This window comes from Phoxinus phoxinus (assembly GCF_949152265.1).
Source record: "Phoxinus phoxinus genome assembly, chromosome: 3".
Lineage (NCBI taxonomy): Eukaryota > Metazoa > Chordata > Actinopteri > Cypriniformes > Leuciscidae > Phoxinus > Phoxinus phoxinus.
This window is the reverse complement of record NC_136878.1, coordinates 36,666,323-36,684,710: the sequence shown is the minus strand read 5'-3', so window position 1 is coordinate 36,684,710 and position 18,388 is coordinate 36,666,323. Positions and strand designations below refer to the sequence as shown.

The following is an 18,388-nucleotide window of genomic DNA, read 5'->3' as shown; positions in this document are numbered from 1 at the left end:
TGTACATTTTTTATTTTACCCAAAGCAACTAAAGTTGTTTTCCAGTCCTACTCTTTGGCAAAGGTAAAAACATGGGACATAAAGACACTGTAGAGACCACTTGAATTAATTGTTTATTTATTTTTTTCAGCAAGTTTAAGTTTTGCAAACTAACAAACAAATGTATTATATAGTAAGAGACTAAAGCAAACTTTTTTAAAACTACATCAGAAGCTAAAATCAGAATAAAATAATAAAGGGTATATCACTATCTAAGCATACTAAAATACTAAATAACTATCTAAATAATAAAATACAAACTAATATAAATGGAATTATGACAGATAGCTGACAAATAGCTGGTACAAATTACTACATTATTCATTTTATCATTGAGAAATGAAAGAGAGAAACAAATGTCTTCTTTCCAACAAAAGCAACTATTTCTAATTATCCAAGTAACATGGACTGTTATTTAACTGAACAGGATTTATACTGGATCCAGTTCACCAGGTGACTCAGAAAATATCCCATGCTAACCTAAAGTATAGTGATGTTACAGGGGAAAAGGAGCTATTAGTATGTCCGGTCCATTTTATAAGGGCTTGAAGATAATTAAATGTCTACAATCGTTTAATCTGTGTAGAAATTTAGTTCTCAAGCCCAAACAAAAAGAGCCAGACCTACGATCAGATGATGTTTAAAAGTAGGATAACTACCAGTACATTGAATTTAAGCACTGGTTAGTCGAGATGTCTGGACATCTATACATTCCTTTTTCCTATCTTAATTAAAATGTTGTTAAATATTGTAGCCTCATGCACATACAAGAGCTTGTCTATAAGAAGAAACAGCACAAAGATTCATTTCTATGAGCTGATTCTCACAACGCTCAATCGGTTTATGGATATTAAAGTTGCTCTATTATTAAGTTGGTCTTAAAATTAAAACTTAAAATTAGACTGATGACAAACACGTATCCATTTATACACTATACTTCCATCAAAAAGTGACCATGCTCCTAAAATTGTCCTCAAAAAAGTTAGCATCCTAACAATATCCCAGATTTTAACATCATGAAAAATCCTGCCAGCTTCGGGTCACGCAAAACCAAAATCTTATAAGTAATATTATGTTATTATTACATACAAAATGGGTATAGTTTAAATATATGTATTATACATTTATATTATATAGATATGTATTATTATGATAAATATATAGTGCATATTAAATATTCAGTTCTATCAAAATAGAAGAGTTATTGGTATGCAAGTCAGTTTAATCACTGCCCATACACAGACATAATCATATTATTATCAATGAAAATATTTCTTGAAACAATTATATGCTATTATAATATAATAATTTATATTGAATAGTTTAAATAGTTTGGCTTCCGCAGCTGAAATATGAAGCATAATAATAATACCATCCATTGTTATTATGAATAATGCTTCATAAGCCAGTGAGGTCGACTATGGCTTTAATAAAAATGGTGTCATCTCTCAGATATGAGCTTTTGCCTGCCAGCTTGGCGAGGGGGCAGAAGAGAGGACAACCGCTGGCAATGTTCATCTCACTGATGGGTCTCTGGAAGGATGTGGAGCTCACGTCAGGCCTAAAGGCATCAATGATGTGCTCTCTGTTGTTCTGGTCCAGAAGCATTAATGTCACCTGGAAGGAAAAAAGAATTACAATCAATGTAATGCCAAGCTTATGTTCTAAAGGTTATATTGGACATCAGGTGACACAATACATGTACTAATGTTTTACTTTAATATTTCTAATCCTTAGAAAAAATAGTTATTACACCCACCACTTTCATTCTCAACCATTTAACATTTAATACTCAATTATTCATTAGATGCAATATTCTAGCTACAATATTCAAGATTCTAGCTAGCAATATTCTAACTACATGTATTCTACCGTGTATATATGTTGAATATTACAACAGAACAGCCTCAACATTCAGTCCCTGCAATAAGTGATTCATCCAAACACGAGTGGTGTTGTGATGCTTTAGTTGGTAAAACCCTTAAATAAAAAATTTAAAGTAAAGAGTAAATGAACGCCTGAAAGCGTATCGGCTCATTTACCTTCTGGCTGAAGGGCCACTTCAACAGTGCATCGTATTTGCCCCTCATGACCACAAAGAACAGGGAGAGGTGAGTGCCCCGACCTGTGCCGTCACCGTTCAGGTACAGTCTCAGGCACATCTTATACCCATATTTGCTGGAGTAGAATGCTGAAGAACAGAAGAAAGGTGCTGAACAGCAGGGTCAGAAATTAACTCAGGCAAAAACATCACCAAAGGTGACTAAAAAATGCTTCACAAAAATCAGCTCCGAAAACAGGGAATACTTGAATACTCACACAAATTTGAAACAGCTACTCATCTTGAGAATTTGTTTTAATTAATAGACTTAACTGAACTTTGACATGAAATTCTGTTTTTACACAGACACGTATGTTATCAATTTTGATCGGTCGATGGAAAGGCATTTAAAAAATGCATTCTAAGAATAACCTTCACATAAGCTTAAAAAATTCCACAGGCAGGACCTTTGCTAAGTGCCACAAAGCGTCAAGGCCCTCAAGTTCTGCTTACAATTTACTATTTACAAAATGTAAAGTAGGATTCAACTTTATTGAACCAAGAACATTCCAGGACACAAGTTCAATCAACAGCATTTGTGACAATGTTGAATACCACAGAAAATAATGTACAATTATACTATTATATAGATTATTCTCCTATAATCCCCCCTTGGTATCATGACAAATAACCGTAAAGCATGTACACCCGGTAACTTTCGTACGATGTCCCCACATAAATACAAAAAAGGGAGGAGACATAACATGGAGAATAGAGCAAACATCCTTTTATGGAGCTGAGCAGAGCATATCGAGATTCATATTTCTGCCTTTAAAGTCCCTGTAAAGTCAAAATTAAGTATGTGTTCTGAGTTTGTCATATCACAGAAAAATGTGTTATTAGCCACCCAGCCAAATTTGAATGATAAAAAAAGCCGGCAAGTACATAAAATAAGCTATTAAAATCTTGAAAAAATGAGCAGTGGTCTCTGCTCTCAAACGCTGGGGGCGTGTCCGCAGGCTGCGCTGAAACCTGTCTGACTGACATCCAACTTCTCGAGTGACTTTATGCATGAAAGACTCGGTCTCTTTTGTGGTCGGAAGGGACTGCTTTGTGAACAGATAGTTTAAATTACTTGGCTAAGAAATCATATTGATCATATAAATAAACAAAAAAATCACGTTAGAGTGTTGCAGTATTTATTAGCCTACTTACTGTGGACTACCTACTATAATTATAACATAAGCACACAAGGCAGCCTACCCTCATTGGTGGGCACGCACTGCCGAGGATGGCACCCAGGGGCGTAGAATTTAGTAGGGACGCTAGGGACGTGTCCCTACCAATATCCAGTGACATTGATATATATCCCTAGCAATAATTTCGATCAAAACTATATAATGATGTCCCCGTCCCCACCAATATCAAAATCAAACCTATGCCACCAGGTGTCGGCGCGACGCGAGGATGACGGCCGAGACGGGAGATAGTCGCAGGGGCGCCGCTAAGGGGGGGAAAGTTAGGACGATTCTAAGGGCCCACGCACTTTTGGGGCCCCCAGAGATTGATTTTATTAATGGAATGGGGGCCCAACCTCATATTATTTCATAGGGCCTAAAATTTCTAGCGGCGCCCCTGGATAGTCGGTTCGGCCACATTCACCAGTAACAGCGGATTATCAGAGCATCCAGTTGTCTCCGACGAAAGTTTATAAAACTATCCCGTGTAAAATGATCACTACAGAGGCGGGTTTTGGTGGTGATCCTCGGCTCTCCATCAAGGTGGCTCTTCACAAAATTAATCCACCTCTTCTTGATGTGATCGTTTTTAGGAAATGTTGGACACCGATCTGTTTCGTACATGATCGCATCAAGGTAGTACGCATTTCCGTGACGAAGGCATAGCTAACTAGCAAACTGTAGGCTGTAGTAATAATAGTACTAACAGTAACTTAACTCGCGATTGAGCGCCAAACTGATGCGTATGTGCTCTGTTTTGTTAGAGAGCGGCCAGGCTCAGGGGCTCCAGTGCGTCATCAAGTAGGGGCGTGTCCAGGAGCTCAGGGGCTCCAGTGCGTCATCGAGCCCCCGTTTTAGCCCCGCCCAAAAAATCCGGAAAATAGCAATGGTGAAAAACTGTTTAACGGTCTAACTCCACAATTCAGTACTTCGCAGTTCACAGTCTTTGTAATATGTTTTAGCAATACATTTCTAACATTTATAATGTGTTTAGAATTTTTTTTTAGAATTGCCTTTACAGGGACTTTAAACCTTCTGGACGCTGGTACGGTTTACGTCCACTGTAAGCGTCACATGGTAACCCTGATTTTTGCTTTAAAAATGTAAAAACAAACCAAAGGGTGAGTGGAAATCATTTTCTGTTCTTAATCGACACCATGCAGCAAACACTGTTGACCGAGCTTAACCTGTCCTGAACCTTGAATCTGATCTTAACCTTACCAGGTGAGAACATGGCGGGTGCTCGTCCTCCCACTGCGTCTTGTCTGCGACGAGAGAAGTCTGCTATTTTCCAGATGAACACTCCGTCGTATGTGCAGAACTGCAGCTCCCGCAAAGACTGATCGGATTCTGCTAACTGCAGATCTCGCATGGTTAAAGTCCGTTCCAGCTGTCGCACCTTCAAGAGTCACCAAACAGAAGAAAAACAGGATTATGGAACTGACAAACAGCAATGTAGTTATAATAACGTCAAACTAGCATTTGAAGGACATATCTACACAATCCTCTATTGTGTCTGGCGACACTGGCACATTGTCTTTGGTTCATTGATGCCTATTGTTCTATGTTGTTAATGGACAAGTTCTGTCATTAATAAATGAAAACTATTAACTCTTAAGCAGCAATTGTGGAGCTGTAGTTAAACGATGATATACTGACATATGATGGATAAGTAAAAACTTGTCTATTGTGTCTTTCTTCGACTGTCACTTTGGTATTGTACATGGTTTTTGGTTCATTGGTTTCCATATAGTTCTGGTAATTGTTAATTGGTTTCCATATAGTTCTGGTAATTGTTAAAAGAGTACTGTAGTACTCTGTAATAGTTCTGTCATTAAAGGAAAGATTAACATTTTTGGTTGAACTACTCTTAACGCAAAACTGAACAATTAGCAGAAAGTCTAGGATGGTTCCCACTTCATTTCCCATGTGAATTATGGATCATGGCAGAGACAGCGGAGGCTCTTCTGCTGGGGGAGGAAAACCGGTTTCACAAGTAACAGTCGACAGAAACAATTCTTGCTAACAACGGTTTTATAGTGAAGGCTTCCACTGGCAATCAAACACCTGAACTTTTTTAAATGATAATACAAACTGACTATTAAGCTACTTAAAAAAAAACAGGATAGTTTACCTAAAAATAAAAACATTGTCATTTACACAGTCCATGTTGTCCCAGACTTGCATGACTTTTTTTCTTCTATAGAACATGTCACGCCCAAACGTAACGCACCAGCACTATCAGAATTTGTTTTGCAAAAGTTGCACATTCAGTATTTTAGAGTAAATTGTAATTATAAATTCCCTTACACAAACCTATCATATAATTTCAGAAGTTGTATGGACCGCTTAATGTATAATGCTTTTTGTTATTTTTTGAAATTGATAACATCTGTCCCCCATTCACGATCATTACATGGAAAAGTAGAGAGTTCTTCAAAATTTCTTCTTTGGTGTTCCACGGAAGAAGAAGAAAAATCATACAGGTTTGTAACGGCATGAGGATGAGTCATTTTTGTGTAAACTATCCTTTGAAGTAATATGTTCCACCAGTCTGTTATAAAACAAGATTGAGCAATACGTCATTATTTGGTTACCTGCAAGGTGAGAGCCTCGCATCACCTTCAGACACATAGCAGAGCATCAAAACCATCTCTGCTGTCCGAAAGAAAAAAAAAATCCTATAAATCCAACTTGGCGTGCGTTTTTCTTCTTTTTTTTTCAGAACTATTTAAGTGTATCATTTCCTGCAAGGTGTTCGTAGTACCTTGTTTGACAAGTTCTCGATCTTTTCCTGGTCTAGCCGATGTTGCCGGGACAGCGCCTCCAGGGTGAGGGCCGAGCGTTCCACCTCTCTGTTCAACACACAAACTATGTTCTCCAAAGCTGTGACTTTCTGCTGCACACCAGGAGCGCCTCCTCTTCCTGCATTATGGGCGGCAGCATCAGCCCCCGCCAGAGGTGCATCTTCAGGTCCGCGATACAATCCCAGCCCAGAATCTTCCTGCCACTCCACAGCCCCCTCGGCTCGCAGGCGCACAGAGGACAGCACAGCCAGCATGAGACGCAAATGCTCCATCACACTGGTCTGCTCATGCTCCTGCTGCTTACCGTTGTCAACCTAAAAACATGCATATATTATTAAAAAAAGGTTACATTAAAGCAAAAAGTGGTGTCATGTTGAACACTTTATTTATGTTGAAAAATGTCATATGGTTATCAAAGAGAAAGAAAGGGTTAAACATATAATTAAGGCAAGACACCACAGGTGAATAGGGTAAGTCCGATATCACTAATTAATCACAGTACATTAGGACATGTAAGTTAGTCATTATCTAATTAAATGTTTTGATTAATTTCCGAAATAGAAAATTTGATTAAGCCAGGTTCAAAGTTCTTGTTTCATTTTGTTATATTAGGGTTAAAGTTTTTACAGAAGGGGGTTTTGATTAGATGTTTTTACCAATTTATCACATAAATCCGAAAATACTGTCAACAGCCAAAGGGGGGGATATGTTTTTAAGCATAAAATGTTATATAAATCAGCCGAATTCTTTATGAATAAACCCCTCTGATAGTTAGGGGGGAAAACTGCAATGTTTGGTCTATGCATGTACTACTAAAGTGGAGATTTCTGTTTCACTGCATGAGAAAAGGGGCTTTTACTGTAACTAAAAATCTACGGATGCAAATAGATCAATTGTAATAAAATAAAAAAACACTGAAATGTGTATTTTGGATGTTTTCTTCCCATCAGTTTGTAAGATGTTATAGAAGCAGAATAGTCGAAAAAAATTAAATTGACCAGTGCTTGGAAAAAAACATTGTTGGTTTTGGAAGTAGTGTCTTGCCTTAGAAAAAAAGCTAACCACAACGCATCCTAAAAATGAGCTCTGCCACCACAGCATCCACTCCAACAACGGTGATCACAAAGTCACAGTCCACAGATTGATGCATAATGAATAGAAAATTGCAGTTTTCATGTATGAAAGGGAGTCACTTTTAGTCAACATCCCGATCAGATGATAAATGATTATCTACTGCAGTCGACTCCCTTTAAAAGCGCATTTCTAATATGCGTTTCTAATATAATATATCGTTTTAGTAAATGTCTGATATTAGTTTTGGCAGAATTATATAATTAATGAGCAGTCAGATCCCCAGGTTGGAGTGGCAGTATAACTGTCAGAGGAGGAACACTCTGGTCCAGAGACGAGAAGGTTGTCATATTAAATGCATTCCAATCACGGTGATTTTAGGAGACAGAACTTGCATTAGCCAAATCAAATTTAACATGTACATTTTTTTTGTGACATTTCCAATATTAGCAGAACAGACTCACTGGATTAATGAGCAATTGATATTAAAATGTAAAACGTAAAGGTGACATCTCAAAAAGTCAGCATGAGCTAAATACTATTACTATTTATCTTCACCCCCACCCTCCCCAACTCGTTCAGGCACCACTGAACTTCAACAAAAATACCCTTTAGCTCCATTTCCTGGATTGATGCTGCCTGAGCTCATTAATGCTGTTAATCCTGGCAATTAAAACTGCAATCATTTAAACTTTTCTTGTGTGCTTATACTTTGCTTTTATACTTTTACTTATTCTGCAGTTTCCCCAACTCTTCCACTGGACACTCCCAGAGCACAATATCTGTGATGAGCACAGGCACTACCCACTGCACCATTACTGTGACCACCCTCTTGATGATTAGATTGCTATGTTTCTACTGCAGCTCTCCATTTGTGCCAGTTTATTCTCTGACCAGTAGAGGGCACGTTCTTAAAAAGAGGTGCACTGGGGAAATCCTTTGACTTTCTTTTGAACACTTCAGAGGTAGGCAACACTTTATTTAAACTTACTTACTAATATAACTATGATCTCAACAGTAGAGAACAGGGGTGTGAATTTATGATCCGTTACCGTCTGAAATTAATCATTTCCCCCAATGATTCACCAACTTTACATGTTAACAGAAATGCTTAACCGAGTCTGGGACTTTTCTAACCCACATTTTATTTTAAACTCATGTGGGTTTTATTTTAAAGTCATGTGGAAAAAAATGCAAACTGAGAGACAAAATAGATCCCACTGGTCTGACTAAGTCAGACAAAATAATCTAAAGGCTTTTGAAAGTTATGACGCATTTCAGAATGACTAAAGGCCCGTTCACATGTCTGTAGTTTTAAAAATCGCTCTAAATGTAAAAGAATAGCAGAATAACGATAACGGCACTGAGAAACAATATCGTTGGAATCATTTTCACACTTTTTTTATAGACAGCCATTTAGAATCCATCTTACTTTAAATTTCTTTCCTCTGCTGAACACAAAGGAAGACTTTGTTTTCCCTACTATATGTTTTCCCTACTATGGAAGTCAATGGGAACCAGAAACTGTTTGGTTACTGACATTCTTCTAAATATATTCCTTTGTGTTCAGCAGAGGAAAGAAATTCATACAGGTTTGAAACAACTTAAGGGTGAGTATATGATGACAGAATTTTCATTTTAAAAGTTAACTAATCCTTAGGTTTTTTGGAAGAAGTTCAAACCATATCCACCCTTCTATTCAGAATTGACTCATTGTCTATTCTGATCCAAAATGCATTCATGAGAAACAAATACACACCACTGCCCTGCAGCCAATCTCACTGAACTGGCACGCCGACTTTGACTTTGCACAAGATTTGGTGTGCTCTTGAAACTGCAAAAAAGAAAAGAAAAGAAAAAGTCAGAGAAAAAAAGGTATTTTATGAATGAAAATAAAGTAAGGGATCCCTATTCTTCTATTAAAAATGACATGCATAGCAGATTTGTATTTTATGATGATTTTAGTACAATTTATGACAGCACTAGTAGTTACTAGCAGTTGTGTGCGAATGAAATAAAAAACAACACAGGCCAATATACTTTCAACATTCATACTGATAAATACCACAATTAAAGCAGAAAACAATGTATGGCTGAAAACAGAGACCAACCTTCTCTCTGGGGATTTTCTTTTTACCACAGTCTTTGCATTGCATGGGGAATTTCTGACATATTTCATCATGGGCCTGAGACAGAAAAGAAAAATGTAGGAGGGGGAATCAGTCAAGATGATAACACAACTATTTTGCCTGACCTTTCTGCTATGTTGCTCAACCGCTATGCATTACCTATGGATATCATGTTTAAGATACTTTCATATATGAAAGAGATCAGCGGCTTTCAAGCTCCAATAATAAATCATAAAAAGTACCATAAAAGTAGTCTATATAACTTGCATGATAACTGTGTGAGGAACATAAAGAAAGCTTTTATTCACTGACATGTTTGTCCTTTTCTTTCTAAAAATGCCAGTCACTGGTTGCCATTCACTTTTATAATATGGGAAATTAAGCTTGAATATTATGGCAGAGGTGAAAGTAAATCATGAGAGAGAATTATACATTTTGGTTCAACTACCCATTCCATCATGAATTCACCCACATTGGTGTGTGATGCAATTACCCTTTACCGTGGCAATTTATTATTGCAACACATTGAGTCTGTTGGCACAGCAAACATTAAAAGTACAGAATGTACACTTGATAGCAGACCACTTCTGGGGCTCTTACCTTAATTTCCTTAAAGTTGAATGTGACCTTGCAGTATTTACAGTTCAGGGTTCTGGCCTCGCATTCCCGCTCATTGTGGCGGTCTTTCTCGCTAAGCAAAATGACGGCTTGGCATGCTTCACATTTCACACGTTCAAATTCACAACGACCTTCGTGTTGACCCTAAGTGAAGGAAAGAATTATCTGTACATTTTCTAGTAGGAATGTTGAAAGGAAAAATATCATAGTTAGCTTACTATGTCTGACTGCCAACTCTTGAATTGTCTTTCACGTGCCCCATTTTCAATTATCTTGAGACTATTAACAGCTTTGTATATATAAATTCCATTTATTCCCATGTTGTATGCATTTCCTGTTTTCAAGTCACAAGACATCACTGGTTGAAAGTACATACCGACCTTGTGATTAGAACAAGACAGAACCATTGTGTCTGCATTACCCCAAAACCTTCCTGTTAATTTACACAATTTAAAAATAATAATTATAATTCATAAACAAAATTAAATTCTGTATGTTCCTTGCACAAAGTTAATGTATGGCTTCAGAAGATTTAAAATATAGCATTCAAGGTGCATTCACTATTTTTTTTAATCCTAAAAGCTTCAGTCCCCATTCAAAATAACTGTATGGAAAAGAGCGATCAGTATATATATATATATATATATATATATATATATATATATATATATATATATATATATATATATATATATATATATATGTGTGTGTGTGTGTGTGTGTGTGTGTGTGTGTGTGTGTGTGTGTGTGTGTGTTTTTTTTCATTATTACAAATTTCTGGTTTGGAACAACACGAGGTTGAAATAAACCGATGTTAAAAGTTTTTTTTATTAACTAACGTTAACAAAGATTAACAAATACAGAAACAAATGAATTGCTCATGGTTAGTACATGTAAATTAATACATTAGTTAATGTTAACAAATTAAACCTTATTGTAAAGTGTGAACGTTTGTGCTTCACTACCTCTTCATACTATTAGTTTCCATTCTCATATCAAAGGTCAAACAATTGTAAAGCAGGAGTGTTGTGCAAATGCCTTGCCTATTCATGAAACAAATATATAATAATTCTATGCAGAAAGGGTGTGGTAAATGTCATGGCAGTTATATCGGTTAAAAAGATAAGCTTCAAAGCTTGTTTGGTTAGACACACCCACTTTTTTTTTCTTCAAATTTCAAAAGCTGCATTTCAAGCAAGCACATGTTTTGTTAGATGTGCAATCAAGTTCATGTGAAATGCTGCTCAAAACATATTTTACTTCCATACTGTGACGTATTGAAACATCACAGATCAAAGACCACAGTGTCAAAGATGAATAAACAATAAGGAACATGAATTTAACATTCAAGTTTACACATCATGACATTAAACCCAGTACAGGTACAGTATAGAGGGTATGCTTTGACGTCACTTTCCCGCCGGAACATGTCTACCTCAGCCGGACTGAGTGGCAAAAGAGCTGCTGCGTGACTGGATTTAATAGGGGAAACTGCAAAAACACGAGTAAAACGAACGATTATCAGTTTAAACTAAAGGTTGTACTTGATACAGTGTTCCTTACAACTTACCAAAGATCCAGTGATCCATGGATATTGACATGCAGCCAGGAATTATGTTTCCTGACATTTATATGTGCCTGATTTCGACGCCGGGGAAATGCATATTTTTTTGGTGCAAATGTGCCTGTGAATGCTTTATATAAATACAAGGTAGGTCTAAATCCATGAGATCACTTATTTCAATGCTATATATATCATCATATCGTCCAGCCTTAAAACTTGTCTAGTTGTTTGTCTGTGTTTATTTATAAACGTCCAATTTATATACGATGGTAAATATTTAATTGATGAGTTGTCAATACAATATATAGGGTGTGATTTTACTCCTAATTTCAGCATATTGACACTAAATGATAACTGCAAATCCACCTTTCGCTGCCTGGACAGTTGTTTCTATGAATTGCAGCGATCCATTTGCTTCTCTGTTCTGTAGCCATCGGCAGTCTGTAAATATATACCTCCGATTTCTCGTCAAATCTAGTTGTACAGTCAATCGCAAAGCTCATTCCCATTGTGGATGTGTCATTGTGTGTTTTTCGCGGCATTCACACTGAAAACCAACGCTGCCGCTTAATCTTTTAGCCACTCATTCTTTTTGACACTTAGTGGGCGTAACCGCAGACACTGGCCGATGGTGACGTCACGTGCATACCCTCTATTTTCTGGTTTGAAGTGGCATAAATCTAGCACTTAAAGTCAACATTATTTAATATTTATTAATTTTAAGGAAGTCAAATTTAATTCCATTTACTTTCTAAATGTCCTGATCCAATTAATTCCCACTGGATAAAAACCAATGGGTTGCTAATGACAATTTCTGTTGAATTTCATTTCGCGTACCTACCCCGAAGTAAAATTCTGTATCAAAATAAAATTCTGTATCAAAATGTATAGGCAAGACAAGTATTTTGTTTAGGCTTGGTTTGTAGGGAATTACAAACCTGCGCACATATATTCAAACACACATAACAATAGAATTAATTCTTGATGCACACGTGAGCGCCATCAGTGTTTCTCACAGGTTCGCGTTTAAAGTCTGTGTAGAGAGAACTGTGTCGTCTTAGCGGCTCCTAATTGACCTGGGATAACTATTGCAAAAACTTTTAGGGGAATTGCTTCATCTCTTTAGTCACCATGTCACACAGATGAATCAACACTGAACAGCCTTAGTGAGGGTTAAGGTTACTTAGTCACTAAATAAGTAAAAACGGAAGAATGCAGTCAGACTGATACCTTTACCAGCTAAATGGAAGTGAAAAAAAACCAAGAAAGTTAAACTAGTTTCAGGTTTTTAAAAATAAGAGTCAGAGTGGAAACTTGGCAAGCGTTTTTGTTAGCAATCAAAATCTGTTATGTTCACAGGCTATAAATAAATTGTTTCTCTCATCTTATGCAATCAAATACAATTATTAAACTAAATTTTTTTTAAATATTATAACTATAATTCAATTATAATTAGACAAAATGGCAATGAGAGTTATTATGGTTTTAGCATTATAAAAATACTAAAACTACACCACCCAAGATAATGAGCTTTAAAAAACAACTAGCTTTTCATACGGTAATGCTGGTACTTTCCAGCTAGCTCAGGGACTTTCCACCCAACCCCCACACTTCCTGCTGCAGTGAACTCTGAGCAGTCGTTCAAAGTCAAGACAAGACTTTCTATTTGAAAATCAAAAGTCCCCTTTATTTATATAGCTCTTTGAACAATACATATTGTTTAAAGTCGTGGGGGGGCAGTTCTCCTCTGGCCAACGAACGAACACGTGTCATTATGATTCAGGCTGCATCACAGGTTACAATTCAAATTGGGATTGGTATACATACAATATTCAGATTAGGTTATTTGCTTAGTAATTATCAGGCTATTTGCTTAACGGCTGGGTTTAGTTTGAAATATGTCCCTGTGAGGCAGCCTATCATAGTAGTTTGCATTTAGAAATAAAGAACATTCTATATGAGAACAAGCTAGATGAACTATGCTCTTACCTCATAGTCTTTCAGTGTACCAGACCAACAACAACCATCATTTGGGCATTTAGCAGGCAAGCTATCAATTTCTCTTCGTGCTGCATTGTCAGGAAAAGCCTAGGGGGAGTCAAAGACCATGGATTTTTTCATTAATGAATACTATTTGAAATTCTATTCCTGTAAATGTCATTGTGGAGTTTTTTTTCTCCACTGTGTAATTATAAAATACATTTGCAGTGTACATTTGACAATAACAGGAATGTACACTGAATAGGAGTTACCAGGAAGTTAAAAACAATGTTAGATTTCCAAGAGGTATCATTTAAGAAACAGAGCTTACCACTGTAATATTGAGCATAGACATCGCCTCTTCAAATATACCCTCAGTACGACAGGCTTCGCAGGGTATGGGCCCTGAGCTAATGAAGAGGAAAGAATTTACTTTAACAGTGCAGGACAGGAGAGCATGGGGGAAAAGGCAATTAAACAATAAGCAGACTTTAAACACCACAATTTTGGGAAACCATTATTATACAGGCTTCTCTTTCCTCTATTTATGAAACAAGAAGAAAGAAGTACTTTGATAATGGTAAAACTGAAGTGAAAGCAGCATGTGTGCAGAAATAAATTGAAGTAAAGTATTTGTGAAGAAGGGAAGGAATGTTGCAAGAAATGTTGGGAAGCATTCAAGAAAGTTTACCCATATTCTCTTTTTATTAGTGTTGCACAATATACCAGTACTAGAAAGGTATCGCGATACCTTGCTTTTAAAAATGGCATGGTTCCTCATTTTACTAGTACCGGTACTTTAAGAATGACAGCATTTTAATAAGTGCCGTAGTTCTTGAGTTGCATTGACGTGCAACAACATGGCAGTGTGTGTCCAGCGCTTTGCTTCCACTCTCTGCAGACGCACTGGCTATGCCAAACTTTATATATCTGAACAGCACAGGACTGCTTAAAGTTATGGACATGAGTGATTAAGAAATATGCATGAATGAGAAAATAAAGCGTGGTAAGTTCTTGATGTTATGAAGTTATTAAGCCTCGAAAAATAACTACCGGTAAATGAAGTACTCGCACTACGCCTGAAGTGTACAGAGAAACACAATAACAAAGTAAAGCGCTTGGGTTTTACATCAAAACGCCGGCTCACCATTGTCCAGCTCCTGCATCAGCATCACACGCATGTGTCGTGGTGCTCACGTGAACAGCGTCAGCCAATAATCAGCCGGCATTCTGCCGTAGAACCCATATGCGCTGTACTGTGTTTACTACGCAAATTGCGTAGGAGATCTGACACAGAAGAAAATACATTGGTCGTTATTTGTTTTATTTAAGTCGCTTCATAACATTAGATTTGAACCACTGTTGTCACATGGACTATTTTAACGATGTCTTTACTACCTTTCTGGGCCTTGAAAGTTACAATTACGTTGCGGTCTATGGGGGATCAAAAAGCTTTCGGATTTAATCAACAATATTTTTATTTGTGTTCTGAAGAGGAGCACGCTCTTACGGGTTTGGAACGACATGAGGGTGAGTAATTAATTACATAATTAAAAAAATTTGGTGAACTAACCCTTTAAACAGATAATAGAAATGTGTGTTGTCAATAGGATCCGGGCATTAGGTCTAGCGGTGGCATGTGATTTTTTTGTTTTAGGGGATAAAATGCTCAAAAAGCAGGGCAGTACACGCTGGTCAAGTGAGAGATTTAAAAAAAAAAATTATATATAAATTAATAAATAAAATAATGAATTATAAGTTTAACGTTGGTCATTTAGCATTCAATTAATATTCCTGTTGTTTTAGGTTTTTTAGGTTGCGGTATCACTTCAGTAGTAGTATCGATATATTTTAGTCAGGTTCAGGTATTGTATTGAAGTCATAACTTCAGTATTATGGCTACACTACTTTTTTGGCCACATCCTATACTGGGGTGCGCTTCCCATACAACGACATAATTCACTGCTCAACTACCATAGTATTATGCATCATTGAAGAAATAAACTAGCTAGTTACGACTTTTTCGAAACCGTATTGTTGCAAATTTGTATAATAACTTCTTTAAATGAATCTGTTTCAAATCAAATTAATGTTGATTTTTTCATACAGATTACGGACATGGCACCTGAGGACTAATTCTCATTTTTCTCAGTTATTTTACCTTATATACAGATACAATGATAGGCTCATGTTACCTACTAGTACTCGCATGTGCACTCTACACAATCGGTGCTTTAAGTCTCTTGACAAACTAAAAGACATAATGTTCGAAATTAACAATATACTGTAGATACTGAATGTGAATGTAGAATCTGAATGTGAATGTACTGAATGTGAGCTTGCTTATTTTCCTCAAGATAAGGATTTATTAAGCATTTAAGAAACTGCTTCTAACCACTGGTAAAGAGCTGTCATTCCAACCACACAACTTTGCTGTTTGCAAATGTTCGTTGGAACTATGGTTTCGGGAAACACTGACTCGTTGAACTATGCTGATAACGACCATAGTTGGCTAACAATGCTTTTGGGAAACGCACCCCTGGCTGACATAATAAACGGCTTTCAAGGATGTATACAAACTTACATTTATCTGAGTAAAGGAAGGGTAAGTAAATGTATCCGACTATGCCCCAACATTTCTTGCAACTGAAAATGAAACAACATTTTTTTTTTTTTTTTTTTTTTTACATTTCTTGAAATCTAAAGACTTCGTAAAAATTTTTTTTTTTTTAAAGGACAGTTAACAGTGTTAAAATGCAGATTCTAAAATATGTTAAATCATTGATATTTGTTATTCAATTGAACAAGGCATGTAAACAAACAAACAAAAAATCAGGAATGCTATTTATGAACAAAAACTGATCGAAAGGGGGCATATTTAGTTCAGTTCAGCATGGAGGTCTTTCCCGGTTTCTTTTCGCTATTTCTTGAGTTTCTTTGTTGATCTGTAGACATTTTAATAATGGTTGTTTAAGGTGAAAGACTCACAGTCACCACCAACTGGTGTAATCATGTAACTTACAGAAAGTCACACAACGCAGTGCTAAAGTTCCAACTAGCCTCTCCCTATGGAGGATCCCTTTACCACTCTACAGATAAAGCATTGTGGAAAATTTGCGTATCTACCCCGTAGTGATAAAATAAAATAAAATTCTGTATCAAATGTATAGGCAGGACAAGTAATTTGTTTAGGCTTGGTTTGTAGGGAATTACAAACATGCGCACATATATTCAAACGCACATAACTATAAAATTTATTCTTGATGCACATGTGAGCGACATCAGCGTTTCTCACAGGTTCGCGTTTAAAGTCTGTTTAGAGAGAACGGTGTCGTCTTAGTGGCCCCTAATTTAATAACAAATTATCCTTTCGACGGACGTGAATCAATCAAAACTAACTTTAGCTGGAAAATAACATTATTCAAGAACCGCTATAAAGCCAAAACAATCTGTTACCTTAAATTATACGTTTATCTCTGTAAAGCTGCTTTGAATTGTTAGAAGCGCTATATAAATGAAGGTGACTTGACAGAATAATTCAGCGAAGAAACCTAAAGTTTTTAGTGTCACTGGGATGAAACGAAATTCCCACTCCAACGAACACAAAATTTGTTCACAAAAACTTTAAGAGCTGGTGAAAACAGATTTTCTTAGAAGGCTGTGCCGAGCTGCCTATGCACAAACCAGCATTGTTCTTTGAAACCACAATCACCAGGACAATCTCCCCAAACATTGCACTTGCATCCTGGCATGAACGGAAACAACATATCTCTTCCATTCACCAGGGTTCCTCATCTATACCTTAACTGCATATTCTTTAATAAAGTGCCCTCTGGAGTTATTTAAAAGCATCTCATTGTCTGTGCGTCATCTGCTCCATCAGCTATTGCGGGCAGCTGACATAATGGAAATATTTAGTAAATTTGCTGACATCACTTTCCACTAAAAAAAACATTGACCAAGCAACTTGTTACCAGGCTAAAAGATGATGGCGCATGAGATCATGTGTGACTGTGGTGGAAAGTGAAACCTGTGGTGTGCACATCAGTGCACGTTAGATGGCAGCAGCACGTCTGGGGCCTGATATAAAAACGTTGTGCGGCATTTATAAAAAATAAACTAGGCGTAAATATGTGTACGGACACTCTAGGCCATGCATACGCACACCTACTGAAGTGAGCGAAGTAATAAAGTAAACAGAACTATTTAAACTCTGTTTTACATCTGATCTAAGCCACTTTCACACAGAGATTCCGGAAAATACACGAATAATGTGACCCGGGATTTGTCCCGGGATCGTTTGATTTTGGTTCATTCACACTGCCAGTGATTTTCCGGGATCTGTGAGTGGGTTCATTTTTTCGTTCTTTCTTTGTTGATGATGAACACAAACTTTCTAGAGTAGCGCGATGGCACGTGCGTCATCACTACGACACACCCCCTTACGGCATTGATCCTGGCTTTTGTTCACACAGGGCGCGTTCCGGGACTGATCCCAGCAATGTTACTAGGTCGATGCCGACATCAATCCCGGGACGTGTTTGCGTTCACACAGAAGGCACTCTGGCAATTTCACGGCAATTTCCCGGGATCAACGCACAGTGTGAAAGGGGCTATAGACATTTAGATTAAATATACCATTTTATATACCAAATTATATATATAATTTAAATAGAAATATTTTGATTCTGATTTTGAACACTTTTCCTGAGCAAACCTGTTTATGGGGCAGATTTACTAAACAGGGCAAATTAGCGTAAGAGCGCAATTCCAAAACAGCGGCAATGTGAGTAGAAAGTTCTGCGCGTGATTTATTGACGACGCGCAAATTAAAGGACACAGACGCAGTCAGATCATTTCCATAATGACCAACGCAATCTACCAGGTAGCGTCTGGTTTAA

The 18,388-nt window shown here is 37.0% G+C and overlaps 1 protein-coding gene across 5 annotated transcripts in view; it reads right to left on the bottom strand.

Annotated features, from left to right (window-relative positions):
• Positions 1-100: 100 nt before the first annotated feature.
• Positions 101-18,388, bottom strand: part of traf2b (Tnf receptor-associated factor 2b) — a 31,445-nt gene continuing 13,157 nt past the window's right edge. For 2 of the 5 annotated variants that reach the window (XM_079607942.1, XM_079607944.1), the window contains exons 3-11: positions 13,819-13,897; positions 13,497-13,595; positions 9,926-10,087; positions 9,308-9,382; positions 8,956-9,030; positions 6,086-6,439; positions 4,540-4,717; positions 2,082-2,251; positions 1,246-1,656 (exon numbers count right to left, since the gene is read on the bottom strand). In XM_079607942.1, coding sequence (XP_079464068.1) covers positions 1,438-1,656; positions 2,082-2,251; positions 4,540-4,717; positions 6,086-6,439; positions 8,956-9,030; positions 9,308-9,382; positions 9,926-10,087; positions 13,497-13,595; positions 13,819-13,897 — 1,411 coding nt within the window. In that variant the 3' untranslated portion in view covers positions 1,246-1,437. Of the gene's footprint in view, positions 1,657-2,081; positions 2,252-2,605; positions 2,921-4,350; positions 4,718-6,085; positions 6,440-8,955; positions 9,031-9,307; positions 9,383-9,925; positions 10,088-13,496; positions 13,596-13,818; positions 13,898-18,388 lie in introns of those variants that run through there. The other 3 variants (XM_079607943.1, XM_079607945.1, XR_013796955.1) reach the window with 3 other exon arrangements.